This window comes from Lagopus muta, chromosome 26 (assembly GCF_023343835.1).
Source record: "Lagopus muta isolate bLagMut1 chromosome 26, bLagMut1 primary, whole genome shotgun sequence".
NCBI lineage: Eukaryota > Metazoa > Chordata > Aves > Galliformes > Phasianidae > Lagopus > Lagopus muta.
Window position 1 is genome coordinate 1,101,780 of NC_064458.1, and position 18,207 is coordinate 1,119,986.

The 18,207-nt window shown below is 52.9% G+C and overlaps 1 protein-coding gene across 2 annotated transcripts; it reads left to right on the forward strand.

The window, feature by feature from the left end:
• The first annotated feature begins 1,680 nt into the window (after nucleotides 1–1,680).
• On the forward strand, nucleotides 1,681–17,847 carry KLHL26 (kelch like family member 26). 2 transcript variants are annotated; one of them, XM_048927794.1, is made up of 3 exons: nucleotides 1,681–1,922; nucleotides 11,756–11,938; nucleotides 14,689–17,847. In XM_048927794.1, the coding sequence occupies exons 1-3, from the start codon at nucleotides 1,876–1,878 to the stop codon at nucleotides 16,268–16,270; spliced, it is 1,812 nt and encodes a 603-aa protein (XP_048783751.1). In that variant the 5' UTR covers nucleotides 1,681–1,875; the 3' UTR covers nucleotides 16,271–17,847. The 2 variants fall into 2 exon arrangements, with proteins under 2 accessions (XP_048783751.1, XP_048783752.1); XM_048927795.1 differs by lacking the exon at nucleotides 11,756–11,938.
• Nucleotides 17,848–18,207: the final 360 nt, after the last annotated feature.

The following is an 18,207-nucleotide window of genomic DNA, read 5'->3' on the forward strand; positions in this document are numbered from 1 at the left end:
ATCAAACAATAACGGTAACGAGGAAGTTCCTGGATCTGCTGCAAGAGATGGAGTCCCATCGGCAGTCTGGAGCAACACGAAATACCCCCTCTGCTTCCCTCTCCGCATGACACAAGTCAGCACGCCTGGTCAGCAGAGCTGTTATGGAACACATCTCCCTTCCAGCGTCGTATAAATGCATTTTTCATGCTTTTGGGAGGCTTTGGGGGTTCTATTTAACTGGGATCTGGGGAACATGTGAAAGGCATTTACAGCATGCAGTGCTTTTCCTGCCGGGAAGCAGAGGTGCAGCGCTGAGGGCCGGGTGGCAGCAGGGCCAGGTTGGAACCGCGGCCTTAAACAAAAGCGCTTGTGATAATGCACACAGAAACCTGAAAAATGAAATGTGGAGGTGTGAAGTGTAAAGCTGGCAAAGAGGAAGGGAGAGCTGCAGAGAGAAAGCGGCCCTGGAGGAAGCAGGGTGGAATGGATGGGGCTGGTGCTGCAGGATGAGGGCTGGGGGTGGCAGGAGCAGCGATCCCAAAGCGCAGCACGGCGCAGCGGGCACCGCAGCCACGCAAACAGCAAATTAATGAGTCCTGCTTCCCTTTCTCCCAAAGGTTTCATGGGGCTTAATTAATGAATGTCTGTAAAACGCATTTGGAGCTGGGAATGAAATGTGCTGTGGAAATGCCAAATATTTTTAATGCTCCAGCAGATTTAGAAGGTTTAAATAGGAAAAAGACACAGCGTTGCCTCTGAAATAGATTCCTCTCCTTGAAGCAGAGGGCTGCAGAACATGAAGTTTTCATCAGGCTGACTTGAAAGGGTGTTTTCACGGCTTTCCAAGCCCATTTATTCCCCCTTTCCCTTATACAGATGTGGATGCCGAGGCATGGGAAATCAAAGGGATTTACCCACGCTCGTTGGCAGAGCCACCAGGATGAATAATTTCCGGATTTCCACTGGCAGTGGAATGCCCTCCTGCCCATCCGCCGCCTCCAGATGCGCGGCGGCTTGAGAAATTACACAGCACATGAGGCCTGGCCACGGGCACGGCCATGGGAAGGCAATGAGGACATCAGGTGTGACAACAGAATGGCATCCTCTGCAGCGCAGTGCTGCGCCCACACAGCGCGGGCTTCACCTCAAAGCCTGGTCCAGGATGGATGGCTGGGCGAGGGTTGGGTAGTTAAGGTTGGGTGGTTGTGGTTGGGTGGCCGTTGAGGTTGTTTGGTTGTTGAAGTCGGTGGTTGTTAAGGTTGGGTGGTTGCTGGGGTTGGGTGGCTGTTGGAGTTGGTTGGGTGGTTGTTAAGGTTGGGCAGTAGCTGGGGTTGGGTTGTTGTTGGGGTTGGGAGGTAGCTGGGGTTGGGTGGTCATTGAGAGCTTGTCTGACTGTTGAGGTTGGGTGGTTGTTGAGGTTGGGTGGTGCCTGGGGTTGCGTGGTGGCTGAGGTTGGGTGGTTGTTGGGCTCCACTGACTGCCCTCAACGCCGGCAGGTCCGTCCCCAGGCCACGGGCCATGTAACCACGTAACCCAGAAAGCATTTCACGCATTTCACGCACGGAGTCCCGATGGAAATCGTTCAGCACCCGGCTGCGGGTCACCGCGAGGCCGCGCTCACAAAACGAGCGGCCGCAGCGCGCAGCCACGGCGCCGTGCGGCTCAGCGCCACCCCCACCCCCATCTCGGACCCAAAGCCGCTCCGCTCCCCCGGGCCGCGGCACCGCGCAGCCGTTCCGGGCGCCGCCACCCGCGGTCCCCGCGTTTCCCGAGGCCGCTCCGCGGTGACCCCCGGCGGTGGCGGAGCGGCTCCCCGAGCCCCGCTCGCCGCTGCGCCTTTAACGCGGCGCCCGCCGCCTCCCAGCCCGGCCCGGCCGCGGCGGCGCAGCGAAGATGGCGGAGTCCGGAGGTGCGGAGTTCGGAGCGGAGCGGCCCAGCAGGTGAGCGGGGCCCGGCGCGGCGCGGGGTCGGGGCGGAGCCGCGGGGCCGCGGGGCCGGGAGCGGGGAGCGGCTCGGGTGGGCGCGGGGCGGGCGGGGCTCGCGCTGTACGGCGGGCCGCTCGGCCGCGCCTTCGTTCTCCCTTCGTTTTCCGCCTCCGCGGCCGGGCCGCCCCGGTCGGTGTTCGTCGCTCCGAGCGCTGCGGGAGCTCCGCGGTTCCGTCAGCGCGGTGCTGGCGCTCAGCTCGGCCCGGCCTGCGCTGCAGCCACGCGGCCCCGAGCGGCACAGCCGGGCGGTGCGGGGCGATGCGGTGCGGTGCGGTGCGCTCTCCCCGCAGCACGGACGCATCGCGCTGTGCTCTGCGGTTCCTTCAGCACGGAGCCGGCAGCGCTCAGAAGGCCGCGCCGTCTGTCTGTCCGTGGGCGCCGCGCCGTCCGTCTGTCCGCGGGTCGCTGCCCCGAGGCGCTGCGGGGTGGCAGCGGTTTGTTTCGGGCTGGGATGAACCGCCCCGCGATGGGGCAGCGGCCCCGCGGCGCGCTGTGTGTCCGTAGGTTTGTTTTTGTGGATAATTTAAAACTAAAAGCCGGGTGAAACGTGAGAGTGAGAGCCGCTTCTCGCTGGATGTCAGCGTCACATTTGAAGTGATGGATTTATTGGAGGATATGGGGAGAAGCCTGCGGGGGACACTGGAGACACGGCACGGCCTCCGTGCAGTAAGAGGAGAATCTCAGGGCCCCGTCCGACCCAAAAGTGCCTCCTCGACAGCTCCTTCTGCCCCTGACCTTTTTCACTTACTGAATATTTGCTCTCTGAGGCAGAGGATGGAGCCCTGCCTCGCCGTTCCTTGCACATGCCATTTCGCTGGTGCCGTTACCCAAACAGCACGGGCAGAATTTCCATCTTTGGAATTGCGACCGCGTGGCTCAGGAGGGCAACGTGCCATGCGCTGCCCAGGGCAGGACGAGTGTGCTGGGAACCCCTCAGCCCCGTGCTCTGAGCGTGGCAGGAGCTTTGGGGCTGTGATGGTGTGAAGCGCAGCCACTGCTCTGCACCCGGTTTGTTTGGGACGTGTGCATGCGGGAGAAGCACACACTCACAGCACGTTTGTGTCCTCTGCAGCATTCTTCTTGCATATTGCTTTGTTGTTTTAACAGCACGCGGTTAGATTTCTTCTTATAAATAAAAGCAAACAGCCCAAATCTTCTCTTTTGAAATAAACTTTGTTGTTTTTTTTTTCCTCCTTTCCCTGTTAATAGTTTCCTGAGCTACAGCTGGTTTCGTGTTTTGCCTTGCACGGAAGGAGCTGCAGTGTTACCCTGCTGGTGAAGCTGTGCTCGGTGCTGCTCACAGGGATGCATTTTGAGTTTGGTGAGCGGAACCAGCAGCAGAAACTCTGCGGTCGTCGTGCCCTGAGTCAGGGAAGGCAGTGAGATGTGTGAACTGTGCGGCGTTGCTCACAGAGCACCACGTGAGGTCACACAGAGGTACAGGGAAAACATCTTTCGGGTGCATGGATGGATGCCATCACGTAGGCCTTCAAGCAGGAGTTAATTGGGGTGCCCAGATGTGCTGCTGGGGAGGGCTGTGTCTCTCCAGCCTGGGTTGATCCCATGAGGAAAGGAAGGCAGCCAGGCTGTACAAACACTCCTCAAAGCCCTCCCTAATGCTGTTACACACTGCTGAAAGCGATCCCACCTGTCAAAACCAGAACGGATGGATGGGGGACCTGCAGGGCCCTCTTATCTGTGAGTACATGTGTGTTCACATCGAGGGGATGGCAGCCTGAACTCCCCTAACCCCACTGCTCCCGGAGGGACAGCAGGACAGCAGGGCAGGGTGAGGCGATCAGGTGAAGGAGGATCGCAGCAGGGGCTGAGTTGGCCTCACCTCCGTGCTGCTGTAACCTCGCACGGCTTCGTTCTTTGCTTGGACATTCTTTCCTTTTGCGACCATGCGAAGTTTTGTGTGGTTTGTGCATCCTGTACTCTGCCACGTGGCAACTGAAAAGCAGATGTAGTCGTTAGATCTGGTAGACGTGGAAATGTTTACACTCTGATTGAATCGCTGTAAAAAATCACTGCTGCTTTCTTGTTCAGTGTTGGGAGACTTTTGAGCTGGAGGCTTTATTTAGACCAGAAGAAAAACCCAGTGATTCTGTACAGGTTTTTCTCTTGCTCAGTATTGGTGGCTCTGTAGAGAAGTGTCTCACACTGTGAGGCTGTGGTGTCTCTTCCAGTTCCTTATTTGTATGGAAGATGAATTCTGGACATGCAGAGGAATCAGTGCAGATGAGGAAAATTGGGGAAGGGCTGTTCTGCACTTGTGGCTGCCCTGGGTTGCGTTGTTGTGGTGTGAGGTGTGCATGGAGCCAAGCTGCCCAGGAAGGTGTGTGGATGTTTGGGATGGGCCCACACCTGTCTGCAGGTACGTGGGAGGTGCAGGTAAGGAGGGAAGCAGCTGCAGGCGGCCGTGGTGGTGAGATCTGCTCATGGAACTGAACTGGAATTGGTGTTACGGTGCCAAGTGCTGGGGCAGCTGTTTGCATCTGCTGCAAGAAGTGCTTTCTCCAGCTTGCTTAAAAGCCATGGTGGGGGTTTCTTGCCCTGCCTGCTGTTCCATCGCTTCGCATTGCTTTTGCTTGAGATCCCTGGCTGCTCGGGGCGGTCGGCTGGAGGGTGGAGGAGTGGAGTGAGGAGGAGCAGCGTGCTGTGGGTCACGGCAGCGTGGCTCTGCTGCTCCCTGCCTGCTCCAGCACCACTCTGTGACCGCACTGCTGTCACCACTATTGCAGCACTGCCTGGAGAATGCTGTAGGGTGCTGCAGAAATGGGCTGAGGCGAGCGCTGCTCCGAGGAGCTCATGGTCGGGTTTTGAAGTTGTCCTCAGTTTCTCACGTGGAGCAAAGGGATCAGTGTGGTTGTGTGGGCTGGAGGGGTCCCTTTCTGCTCTGAATTACAAGAGGGGCTGAAATGGGCCATCCCTGACTGAAGGGTGACCCAGGCCCTGCTGCCTTGTGATGAGCTGGGAGGCTGGGACGGGACCTGCTGGATTTTCGGCCAGCGCAGGCAGTGCCTCAGAGCAGCTGAGTTCCACCACTCTGTCTCTGAATGCAAAAAAGGGATCCCACCATGCTGACCACGGTGAAGGCAGCAGCCCAGCCGTGTCCCTTTGGGGTGGTCCTGGTGGCTGTGCTGTGCATCCCAGCACCACTGGGTGCCTCCCAGCCTTTGCTCAGCTGCCGCCGGCGCTGCAGGGGCGGTGGGTGGGGGTGCAGGAGGCACCCGCTGCAGCTCTGGGGGCTGAAGGAGGACAGGGATGTGCTGCAGAGGTCTGGGCTTCTGGTACCTCTGATTTGGTCTCACTTGCTTTCTTTTCAAGCCAGGGTTTGACTGTAAGGGCACGTGGTGGGAGAACCGGCTGCTGGCAGCGCTGCCTTCAAACAGCATCACAGTGTGTTGGGAGCCATGCAGCGTGGGAATATGGTCACATTGTGTGCAGTGTGAGATCTGCTGTGCTTCTGGTGGGCCTGGAGCTGGGAGCAGGAGGGGGCAGCTGGCTGCACTGCTGCCCATGGCTGCCACAGTGATTTATGTGCTCTGAGTGACTTTTGTATGGGCTCAGTTTGCTCCAGGCTCAGTGGGATCGGCTTTGGGGCCGACAGGAATCCGATTGCTGTAAGATTTGGGGATGGCACCTTCAGGCACTGTGAAAGCACAGGTTGGTGGTGGTGGCGCTGCTGGTGGTGGCACAGAGATGAGCCTGGCTCTTTGCAGAAGCATTTTGAAGAATCTTGTTCTTTTTTCTTTTCTTTTTCTCACCATTTGTCCGGGTGCAGCCTGTACTGACCATCCCCTCACGTTGAAACTCCACGAGGTGGCACAGAGTTTAATGTGTTCGGATGTCTCGCCCTCCACTTTTTTGTTCCATGCTCCAATGCACCATTTCACCAGCCAGCTTTTGACAGACATCCAGTTTCATTAGCGCTTGTAGCAGAAACCCAAATCCCACCTCCTTTGGCTTGCAGACAACCTACGATGGAAGTCTAGGCAGAATATCTGTGTGTGTGTGCTGGGTTCTGCCTGCACCCAGTCGGAAAGCAAACAAGAAGGAGATGCAGACATGTTCAAACTTCTCCTGATACAAAAATAACAGTAATATTAAGACAAAGAAGTTGAAAAGACCTCTGCCTTGCAGTTGGGTCCTGGGGGTTTCCTTGGCTCCAGCTTTGGGACAGGTGGGCTGGAGGATGCTGAAGGACAGGCGGTAAATGGATGGGGAGGACAGATTGAGAACTGACAGTAGTGACTCTGTATGGTTCTCCCTTCTCCAGACATTAACTGTAACTTTGAGACTGGAAGTTTAACAGACAAAAGGTTTTTCAAACCGCTGCTGAATTCTCACTGTTCACTTTGAGACATTTTGCAGAAGACCATTTTTCCCCACAAAGCATGAAATCCTTCTAAAGCTCGAACTCATCGATGATCTTCATTTGAGCACCCCACATTGCGTGTCACCTCTGAACAGAGATGTTGGTCTCAGGCTTTCCACTTGCATTTACTGCTTCTGATGAACAAGAGGGTGTCAGGAGGGAAAATGAGTGGAGGCAGAGGAGGGAAATAGGAGGAATTAAGGGGAGGAGGTGGAAAAGGGAGCAAAGAGATTTTGCTCACGTGTCTTTCTAAAGATGATGGAACCATTGCCTTCACTCAGTGCGTTAACATTTAATTAGCCGCCGTGCTAATTGCTGTTGCATTTGCTAAGGACTCAATGGCAGGTGCAGTTCCTGGGGGTTCTGTGGCAGTGCTGTGCTGCCGGGGGGCTCCAAGGGCAGGAATCCTTACAGTGCAGCTCTGCTTGCACCCACGGGGCGGCTGTGGCACTGGGGGGGGAGTGCAGGGTGCCAAAAGCTTCTCTTCAGCATTGGGGCATGTGACAGGGAGCCTTAGGATCTGAGATATTGCAGTAACCATGGCTACCGCTGACTTATCTGAGGGAGTTTGACTTTTGTTTTGATTTTATGTGTCTTAATTGTAGTTTAAAAATCAGAACCTGAATGTGTTTTTCACTTAGGCGTGAAACTGAGGGCATTAAATGATTTGCGTTATTGAAGTATCTATAATGCTGCCTTTCAAACTTATTCTTGAGCAGAGCCCTTAATATTCACACTGTACGTGCTAAATAAAGTCACTGCAGCTTTGTGGTGGTTCTGTTGCTCTCGCCATAAAAGCTGTTGCAGGCTGGAGTGCTCAGAAGGTGCCTGGCCGGCTGTTTTGCAATCCCAAGCCCTTTGTTTATGTGGCACCGCGCACTTTATGTGAACACACACAAGCTGCTGCTTTTCCTCTGTCCTCTTTTGTACCCCAGCCATGCCCTGCGGGGTCCTGCCTTCAGAGCTCGTGTTTACTGTAGAGGCTGGCTGCTGGAAGGTTGCCCTGCGTGGAAATCTTGCCAAGCCCCTTGAGTTCCTCCTGTATGAAACATTACTGAGCACCACCTGCCCAGAGAGCAGGAAAACGTGGGTGGATATGAGCAGGGATGCAGAGCAGGGATGCTGAGCAGGGATGCAGAGCAGGGATGCTGAGCAGGGATGCAGAGCAGGGATGCTGAGCAGGGATGCTGAGCAGGGATGCAGAGCAGGGATGCAGAGCAGGGATGCTGAGCAGGGATGCAGAGCGATGCTAGCACCACAACCATCCCTCCTTCCATGGAGGACCATGTTATGAAGGAAGAGTAGCAAAAGGCCAGGCACTTGTGTAGCAAAAGAATTTTTTCTCTTTGATTCAACGGCTGAAGTGTTTCCTGGTGTGGCTCCCTCTGTTTGTACTTGTGCAGGAGTTACAAACACGCTGCAATATGAACTCATGCTTCATAAGCCTTTAATTCTCGCTTTGATGTTTTTAATCATCAGTACGGATTTGGTTAAAAAAAAAAAGTGAAATGATTCATTAGCTTGAAATGCATCTTGGATTACAGCCGGTGCTGTGCAGAACAGGGGAGGCAGAGCAGGGCCAGCTGTCCTGAGAGCAGAGCATGGGTGAGGCCGAGGTCGGTGCGGCAGGCGGAACGTCGCCATCAGGGCTGGCAGTTCCTGCCTGTTCTTGGAGGCCCTCAAATGTCCCAGCCCATCGGCTTTGAGGTCTCGTGAGCGTCCAGCCCTGTGTTCTGATGCTTCCTCACTGTATCTGTTTTGGGTCTGACATCAAGCAGTCCTTGCTTGGGAACATGACAGTTGGGCAGTGCGCTTGGGGTGAGAAGGAGCACACAGCCACGGTGCTGCAATAAGGGCAGCAGCAAGAGGAAAAATTCTGGGCTTGTTTGCCTTCCCTGCCTGCTGTCTGCCTGCAGCCGCTCCCTTAGCCCTCGCTTTCACCTTCTCCCCATGCACGCGGGTTGGTGTTGGTTGTCCCCAAGCTGTGGTCACGGATCTGTGCTGAGCTCTGTCCTGCAGTGACTGGAGAGGATTGAAAGCAATCTGGCTTCAGAACAGCGGCTTGGAGACAAATCCTCTATCCCATTACTTGTCCCTGGCAGTCCCTTCTTGACAACCAGGTGTCAGTGATGTCAGTGGTCTTGGAGAGGGCTGCCCAAGGCAAGTAGTCCATCTTCTCAGTGTCTGCATTGAAATCCAGCTACGAAACCAACCTGTACCGCCTCCATTTGTGCCGTGGATGCAGTGGTACTCATGTGAAGATGCCTCTTCAGCTCTTCCCATACGGAAAGTGGGGTTTCTGTCCTGGTGAAGTCGCCTTTGTGTTGATGTATTCATGTTAAAGACCCCCATCGTGTCGCCGTTGTCAGACAGCCGTGCAGCCCATGGGATGTGCCGTGGCCAACACTCTTCCTTTTTACATCTTTCAGAGCAGGATTGCAGCGGGGCGCAGCCGTGTTGCTGTGGCACTGCTTGGCCCCACTGCAGCACACTGTGGGCACAGGAGCCCTGCAAAGCTCTGCCGTCTTCTTGAGAGCAAAGATGGAGAAATGAGGAAAATTCCAGAAGCTTGAGAGCCCTGCCTGCACCCATAAGGGCAGGGGGAAGGAGCAGAATAAACACTTTATTGTGCTTGATGAATGGCTTTTATCTCGAAGGATGATTCTGAACTGCTGGGAAGGAGATGCAGCTCCGCTGAAGTTTGTCTGCAAGGCTGCTTCTTCTGTAACAAAGTGTTAAGCAACAAATGCACGGCATGTTCATATACTATGCTTTGGATAGAGGCAGCCTCACAAAGGCACTTTCAAATGTTCAAGGCCTCCTTTTGTGCTGGTTTCACTCTGGCATCCCACTGCTGCTTTGCTCTCCACCTCCAGCAAGCGGAGCTGAGCTGGGTGGTGACGTGGGGCTGTGCCTGGGGGGTGGCAGCTTCTGCTGCAGGCCCCTTCCTGCCACCCGTGCTGCAAACTCTGCTGCTGTTTTCTCCTCCCTTTTTTTCTTCTTTTTTTTTGTTTGTGAAGTTTCCTACTGATTCCTCATGGTTTTTCAGGTTTATCTTGCTTCCAGCTCACATGAGTTTCTTCTAAAATGTCTCTTTCGGAATGAATGAAGCTGGACATTAGCAGTGCTTCTCTTACTGTTGGGTTTTGGTTTGTTTTGCCTCTTTTACCTGGAAGATTGTGTCACTGCTGTGTAATAGGGAGAAAGGACCCATATGGGGAGCTCTCCTGGGGTTGCTGCTCACAATTACTGGTGAAATGAACTGCAGCACATACAAACTCTTTTCTTCTAGCCCAGAAATATCTTCTCTAAGTTTATTCTCTGGTTATTAGCAGTGGCTGTGGAAGTTAGCTGAGAAAAAAGCAAAGGGAGGGCTGTCTGTTCAGCTGCTGTTTGGAGAGGCACCCCCACGGGGAGGGCTGTGCCATTCTGTGGGGACAGCAGTCGTCTGTGGGAAAGTCCTTACGCCAGCACCGGGAAAAGGAGCCAGTGAAGAACATTGCCATGGGAAGAATCCTGCAGGAGATGGAGCTGAAGGAGGCTGCAGTGAGCTGTGGGGCTGCCATCCCTCAGGTGTGCTTTACCTGTGCAGTCGGGGCAGCGAGAGCTGGCCTGGGGAGGGCAGCGTGCAGGACAAGGCCGTTTCCTCACTGTGATGTTTCCTCCTCTCTGCCCCAGCGGATTGCTCTGAAGAGAGGAGTCAAATGAGTTTGAAACGATGAATATTCATGTAGTCGCTCCCTCCAATCGCTTTTTTCCTCCGCCACGGGAGGAGTGGGAGTGCAGAGATGTTTCTTGGCTCTCGAAGTCATGGATAAGGGTCTTGTCAGCAACTGCCTTTCTGCTAATCCTTTCTATTAGGGGAAGGATGTTGTAGCTGGACGGCGTTCTCCGTGCTGTGACTCGGAGGGAGGGATTTCAGGGGAAGCACAGCCGAGTGCTGTCAGCCATCCCAGTAAGAACCCGCATGGATTTTGGGGCGCAGTTTTGAAGCAGACTGCAAAAATGCATCGCTGCATCCCGCAGCATCCCAAAGCACTGCAGAGCTGCGTTGGCTCCCCAGGGCTCTGATGGATGTGACAGATGTCCCCTGGCCTGCCTGTTCTCTAAAGCTTGCAGGAAATTGCAGTCTGATAAGTGAGGCAAGTTGCAAGTCCTGTCTATTGTTCCTTATCGTCTGAGGGTTGTTTACAGCCCCCATCTTGTTATCCCATCTCCCACACGCTCCTCTGACCTCACCTACTTGTTTGGTCCTCTGTGTGTGGCTCCTGCTGTGGTGGTGAACTCTCTGGGTTGGTTGTTAGCAGATGGTGTGGATTTGTGGACACGAAATGCTGTTTTCCAGATTCGTTGTCATCTATTTGTGATCTTTTTTCATGTCACGCTTCCCTAAAACATCCCTTGAAAACATAAAGCCCCGATAGCAGGTGGCTTCCGAAAAGCTAAGATCCATCCTGAATACTGACTGGTTCTTGTGTGTTTTCTTCCCAGAAGAATTCAGAGAACATGGGATGTTGATCCAGAAAACCAGTTCAGAGTTGGATGAAGTTTGCGAGTGAGCCTCAGATTTCTCCTTCAGTTGGTGCGAGCGCAGCGCACAGCTGTGGGACACACTGCCCCATGTTGGCTCAGGAAACCTGCAGCACAACTGGGGTTACCTTCAGGGCAGCACAGAGTATCGCAGCGTCCTTCCCACTCGTGCAGAGTTGCTGCTGCTGTTCACCTCCAAATGCAGTGTTCTCACCGACAAGTGCATTCGAGGCCAAGTGAATGCAGGAGCGATGCTCCACGCACCGAGGAACATGTGTGAGAGGCATTGGGAAAACCAAGGAAATATTTACACTGGGAGGGGATTGTTTACAGTGCAGTTCAAACAGTTGACGTTAGTTAGAGCAGCCGGTGCTGTGCAATATTCTGCTCTTCTCAGGAGGGTCAGGCATAAGGAAAGGATCAAACAGGGCGAGCAGGGCCGTCCTTGGACGGTACGGAGTATCTAACAGCTGCACTTAGGTTAGGTGGTGAGAAGAATAAGCAACTGTGAGTCAGTCTCGTGGTTGAAGTCGAGGTCAGGGTGGACTCTGGGGTAGCAGCAGTGCGTGGACACCTCTGTTCATGGAGATGTTGGCCCTTCTTGCTGATGTTTGGCTGGTCCCAAAGCCCACGTGTGCTGCGGCGTGACAGGTTGTCAGTAACACACGAGTGCAAGTGAACGTTTTGGATGTGTCTTTTGTGCTGGGATAAGGGAATACAACCGAGGTACTGATGTCATGATGGTCTGTGTGGCTGTCGAGCTGGGAATTTGCTTTCAAACTGCTTTGTGTTACAGTATCTCCCCCAGCATGCTTTGTAGGTATACCACATATTGTTTTAATTTAAAACCAGCCTGTCTCTCTTGTTCTGTTTTTAGCATGGCTGACAAGAACAGCACCCTGAAATGCACGTTCTCTGCTCCTGGCCACAGCACCACTCTACTGCAGGGACTGGCCTCGCTCCGAGCTCAGGCTCAGCTGCTTGATGTCATCCTCACTATAAATAATGAAGTGTTTCAGGTTCATAAAGTTGTCTTGGCTGCCTGCAGTGACTATTTCAGGTGAGAATCTGATAGGGAAGCAGGCACTGTTACCTCTCCCCTTGGTTTCTGTTTCCCCATCCTCTCCTACCCCAACCTCCCCACCATGCCCCAACGTCACTCCCCCCCGCAGCCCTTTCAGGTATGGTTTGCACCACACGTGTCAGTGGGATTCCCTGGAGGCATGTGGAGGTTTGGGGTCTGTCCCTCTGCGTTCTGATGAGGTTGTTCTGCCGCAGCCCCTGGGCTGACACCCATCTCAAGGGCAGGTCTTGAAGCCACCCCGAGGAGGATGAGGCGTTTTGTGCGTGTGTTCCCCAGCCCATAGGGAACGGCTGTCCCTCTCTGTGTCTGTACAAAGCCAAAGCATGGAGATGAGCTTCCTTTGCCAAATTAAGGCACGGTGAACCAATTGCAGAGCAGGGAGTTCAGTCTAAAGTGAAAAATGGAGTTCATCCATCTTGCCTCCATTGAAGTCTTGTCTGACAGTTCTGTGGCACGGGGTTCTCTCCCCATTCAGCAGCCCCTTGACACGCAGGTTCCTTCCTGACCTGAGCAGGTGACCAGGAGCACAGCACGTAGTCCTGTCCCTTGAATATCCCAGTTCTTCAGCTGCTCCAATGGTGTCCTTCTTAAGGACCCTCACGTTTTCCAGGCTGTTCCCTTCTCTCTCCCTTCTGACTCCCCTCGGTAACATAAACCTTCCGAGCTTATCGCTCTCCCTAACAGGCATGCAATTAATGATGGAGCTGATCTTCCACCAAATGCTAATAGCACTATTTGTATTCATAAATGCTGTATGCAGTGCCACTGTTAGTGTGTTTTCCCTGTTGAAATGCAATTGCTGAGTGGGTTTCTTGCTATAAGGTCTGTGGCATTAAGTAAGGTTGTCCTGGGGAACGATGGCAGAATAATCTAGCTTTTGAAAATGCACTTTATGCAGAAGAGGGGAGGGAAAAGAGTGAAATTGAAGCATTTATACCATCAGCGTTTTAAAACCATAACACTTTTTCAAGGAATGGCATTTTATTTGGTGGTTTGTCTTCATCATGGCAACGGCGATGCTTTCCTTTGCTTGTGCACAGCCAGCTCTGTACAGCTAATGCATGAGCACACACACATGCCTGCATCTCCTCTGGGGCAGGGGATCAGGCAGCATGCTGTTTGGTGACATGGGATCTGCAGGGGGATTTTAGCAGAGTGCTCTCATCTGCTGTATGGACAAATAATTGCGAACAGCGTTCCTGGTCACTCGGTTACAGAAAACTGATTTCATGTGCAGATATTTCCTTATTTAGGTCGTTCAGCTTTCTGTAGGGTTGTGCTGGACGGCAGCAGTTCTTCTAGCCTGGTTTGGACAGGAAACTTGGAACTCCTGTCTTTTGATAGCGTTCCCAAGGTATTTCTCTATTCCTGTGTTGATGCTAAAGAGGAAGAAGGTCTGTTCAGCATTTGCTCTGAGTAATTTGTATCTTAAAGTCATTGCAGCTCTGACAGTGTGCCTTCACAGTGAATTCACCTCTCAGACATGAAAAAGTAGGTTATCAATGGTGAAAAAATGGCCTAAAATGTGCAGGCAGTTTGAACGGTCTTTGGTGTGACAGCCTTTGTAGGCTTGCTGTGATGTTTGTACAACGATGCTGGGCGGTGAAGCCGCATGTCACCGTTCTTCAGCAACCTGGTTTGACTTGGCCTTCCGCAGAATCGCTCTGCTGCTGCTTGCTGAATGCTACACACAGCGCAAACCTTTGCCCCCCAGCCACCAATATGTAACAAAAACTGCTGAAACGTAATGTAAACCTATAAAAAACAATGTGCACTTATGTCCCCATCACGCCTGCAGGCCCCGTGCCTGGGAAACGCAGCCCTGCTTCAGAGCAGCAGTTTATGAGATGCCTGCGCAGTGCTCGGCGTGGTATGCGCTTCCTGTGGAATTTAGAAGCCTCCCAAGGAGGTGATCGAGGGCCTAATCTCAGCCTGGCCTGGTCAACTGATGTGCTTGCAGCTGTGCTGTAAGAAAATCGTTGTGTTTTTTCCTTTTTTAATTGCCTTCCAGCCCCCTGCTGTCGTACTGCAACATAACAGACGTTTTCTGAAGTGGTCGCAACTCCTATTTTCATAAGGCATTGGGAAGGAGCCTTGGAGAGGAGGTTCTGTCGTAATGACCAAAGCCTTGTGTAAATTCTATTTGCAATGGCAGCGTTGAAGCCCTTGGCTAACTCACCTCTGGTGCGATGGCGTTGCCTGAAGGCCCCTCTCAGGCCAGCTCAGGGGCTCGCTGACTTCTGAGCATGGATGCCTCCCCAAAGTATTTTCTTCTTTACGCTCACAAATCCTGCATAGTTGAAAATCAGGAAGTTAGAGTTACGGATGCCAGCCTGTGCTGCTGCAGATCCCACTGTTGCTTTTGGCTGCTGAATATCAAGGATCCTTTGGTCCAGCACACAACGCTCCCTGCTCTGATGGCTCTGACCACTTCCTGGCGCTTTGTCCTGGGAACCATTCCTGCATCCAGTGCCGGTGAAGCAGCACTGACAAACCTAACTGTGATAGCTGAATGGGACTTCTCAGTGCGTTGTTTATGCAAGCTGTATATCAGTAATTGCATGCTCTTTTCTTTTTTCTCCTGGCTTTTAGAGATTTAGCCTTGATTTATTCCCCCCCCCCCATCCTTCCTAAGAGGTTCAGTATGTTTAAAAAAAAGAGAAGTGCTACATCATTGACGCGCTATTAAAGAGGGGGAAATTTTTGTTTGTGTTCTTGACCTCCAGGGCGATGTTCACAGGCGGGATGAGAGAAGCCAGCCAAGACGTGATCGAACTGAAAGGTGTATCTGCAAAGGGGCTGAAACACATCATAGACTTCGCGTACAGTGCTGAAGTGACTCTCGATCTTGACTGCATTCAGGACGTTCTGGGAGCTGCCGTCTTCCTCCAGATGGTGCCTGTCGTGGAGCTCTGCGAGGAATTCCTGAAATCTGCCATGAGCGTAGAAACGTGTCTCAATATCGGGCAGATGGCCACCACCTTTAGCCTCGCCTCCTTAAAGGAATCCGTGGATGCATTCACCTTCAGGCATTTCCTCCAGATCTCCGAGGAGGAGGATTTCCTCCACCTGCCTCTGGAGCGCCTCGTTTTCTTCCTGCAGAGCAATAAGCTGCAAAGCTGCAGCGAGATCGACCTGTTCCGCGCCGCCGTCCGCTGGCTGCAGTACGACCCCACGCGCCGTGCCAGCGCCAGCCAGGTGCTGTGCCACATCCGCTTCCCGCTCATGAAGTCCTCCGAGCTGGTGGACAACGTGCAGACCTTTGACATCATGGTGGAGGACGTCCTGTGCCGGCAGTACTTGCTGGAGGCCTTCAATTACCAGATCCTGCCTTTCCGGCAGCACGAGATGCAGTCCCCCCGCACCACCATCCGCTCCGACGTCCTGTCCCTCGTCACCTTCGGCGGCACTCCTTACACCGACAACGACCGCACCGTCAGCTGCAAGGTGTTCTGCCTGCCTGATGCCGGCGGGCGCCAGTTCAAGGAGCTGACGGAGATGGAGGTGGGCAGCAGCCATTCCTGCGTGGCCGTGCTGGACAACTTTGTCTACATCGTAGGGGGGCAACACCTGCAGTACCGGAGCGGCGAAGGAGCGGTTGATATTTGCTACCGTTACGATCCTCACCTCAACCAGTGGCTGCGAATCCAGGCCATGCAGGAGAGCAGGATCCAGTTCCAGCTGAACGTCCTGCACGGCATGGTGTACGCCACGGGCGGGAGGAACCGCTCGGGGAGCTTGGCTTCTGTGGAGAAGTATTGCCCCAAAGACAACGAGTGGACTTACGTGTGCTCCCTGAAGCGCAGGACGTGGGGGCACGCCGGGGCCACGGTGGGGGACAAGCTGTACATATCGGGTGGGTATGGGATTTCGGTGGAAGATAAAAAGGCCCTGCACTGCTACGACCCGGCCGCGGATCAGTGGGAGTTTAAAACCCCGATGAACGAACCCAGAGTCCTGCATGCCATGGTCAGTGCAAATAATAGGATTTACGCTCTGGGAGGCCGCATGGACCACGTTGACCGTTGTTTCGATGTTTTGGCCGTGGAATATTATGTGCCTGAAACAGACCAATGGACAACAGTGAGCCCCATGCGTGCAGGTCAGTCGGAAGCCGGCTGTTGTTTGCTAGAAAAAAAGATTTACATCGTAGGGGGGTACAACTGGCATCTGAACAACGTCACGAGCATTGTGCAGGTGTATAACACAGAAACTGATGAATGGGAAAGGGACCTGCATTTTCCAGAGTCTTTTGCTGGGATAGCATGTGCTCCTGTGATACTGCCACAGATCACCACCCAGAGATAACTGAGCTGCTGTGCTGGCCGTGGGGTCGCCTCGTGTTGCATGTCGTTGGGATGGCGTGGCGTTTTCCTTGTTTGCAAATGGTATCGTGCATTTTCTGGGCGAGGGAAGGAGAAAAATAGCTTGCGTTCCCTCCTCTGTGAAGTCCCTCCTCTTCTCTTACGTAGCGTTCTGGCAAGCGTGCTTCGTCAGGAGCACTTGTCAGCTAGTTAGACTTAGCAGATGTTACAGCTGGAAAAAGCTTTTCTCTTTTTTTCTTTATCTGAAAAGTGTGTGTGTGGGGAGGGGGGTGGGAATGCATTTTGCCAACTTTCCATATTTTTAACAATATTACACATTGCAAACATTGACAGCTCAGGAGTAACTAAGTACTGTGGTATGTTTCAAAGAGTTCAGGTGTGATTTTTACTAACAGCTCCAAAAATCATTGTGCGTCGATTTGTTGTTTTTTAGCAAAGAAAAAAAACCAAAACCTGTATAACACACTGACCTCCAGAAGCAATAAAGAGACAGCGGGAGCTGGAAGAGCTCAGGTGCTTGGGCTGTGAAAGCAGATCCTTGCTTTTCAGAGGTGATTTGCTTTGTTTTTCCCCTCCTGGAAGGGGAATGCTTACCCCTGCACACCTCTGGCCTCTGTTGGTTCTTCCCTGTTTGGATTTGCAATTCCAGATCCCCTCCTCACCCCCTCCATACATCAGCATGATATTCTTGTCCAGAAATTCTCCCTTAACTGGGGCATCCACGGTTCACAGCACTAAAGCCATGTTGATAACTTGATCACACAGAAACAAGCACGATTTTTTATAGCTGCCAAAAAATTTGTTTGGCTTCACTGGCAATAAGAGCTCAGCAGCTGTTATCTGGGCTGACCCAATACAGGCTGAAGCAGGGAGCACCCAGGGGCTGTGCAGGACCCACTGCCTGCACGCATCCCCCAGCCCGTTCTGCACAGGGAGGTGGGTGCTGCTCATTCACCTGCTGGAGGGTTTTCTCTCTTGGCTTGTAAAGAGGAGCCTGGGTTTCATGTCGAGATGGAAGTCCAGGCGAATGGCCTCTGTTGCTGGTGGGTGTTTTAAATTAAGAGATTCCTTTCAAGATGGCTCTGTCATTTTTGTGCAATCTGTGTCTGCTGCACACAATACTGTTATTTCTTGAACTGTCCTTTCCTCCAAGCCATTTTTTTTCTAATTAATTTGGACTGAGAAATGAAGTTGAAGTTTCTTCCTTTACCAGGCATTCTGTTTCAAGGGCTTTGTTTTGTACCTGTGGAAGTTGGGTTTTGATGGAGGTAGCCTTCTTTTCAGAGAAACTGTTGCGTTCTGCTGGTTAAATAAATGCCGTGCTGTAACCCTTAGAGACAACGCCTGATGTCTGTGTGGCGGATGAATCACTCATCAGGGCTGTGCAAAGCATGAACTCCGTACCTCAGATTCACTTAAGGATATTTCTGACGACGGAAGCACTTTTGAGTGCTCAGACCTCAGCTCATTTCTGCATTTGAAATTTCAGTCAAAATGATGCACAGTTTGGTTTGTTTCTATCTATCTGCTGGTTTGCCAATAATAAATGGATGGAAAGTGCTTGTTGGTGTTCAGAATGCTGAAGTCAAGTGGGCAAGCTCTGCTTCTGTGGTGTGCAGTGCAGCCAGCTCTCCTGGTACCACCGCTCCCATCTGTGGGCACTGCAGACCAGGTGCTGAGAACGGTTTGCACGTCCTCTCGCTGGGACTTGCAGCACTGTGCTGCAGGGTTCCACCTCTCCTGGTTACCAGGACGTTCTTTTGATAGCGATATAAACAATTATTTTTTGTAACGTGGCCTGGAAGGACTCCAGCTGCTCTGAATTTAGCACAGGCTGGCTGAAGTATTTGTGACAGTGGTATCATCTGTACTGATGGAGTTTGTTCGACTCCTGTGAAGTGCAAAGCTGTGGCTCTGGGC

What these genes read in the sequence shown, in the direction of transcription:
- KLHL26 (XM_048927794.1), top strand. Translation starts at nt 1,876, where the DNA reads ATGGCGGAGTCCGGAGGTGCGGAGTTCGGAGCGGAGCGGCCCAGCAG. An exon ending in GGAGCGGAGCGGCCCAGCAG is followed by an intron (nt 1,923 to 11,755) that starts GTGAGCGGGGCC and finishes TTCTGTTTTTAG; the next exon opens with CATGGCTGACAAGAACAGCA. An exon ending in GCCTGCAGTGACTATTTCAG is followed by an intron (nt 11,939 to 14,688) that starts GTGAGAATCTGA and finishes CTTGACCTCCAG; the next exon opens with GGCGATGTTCACAGGCGGGA.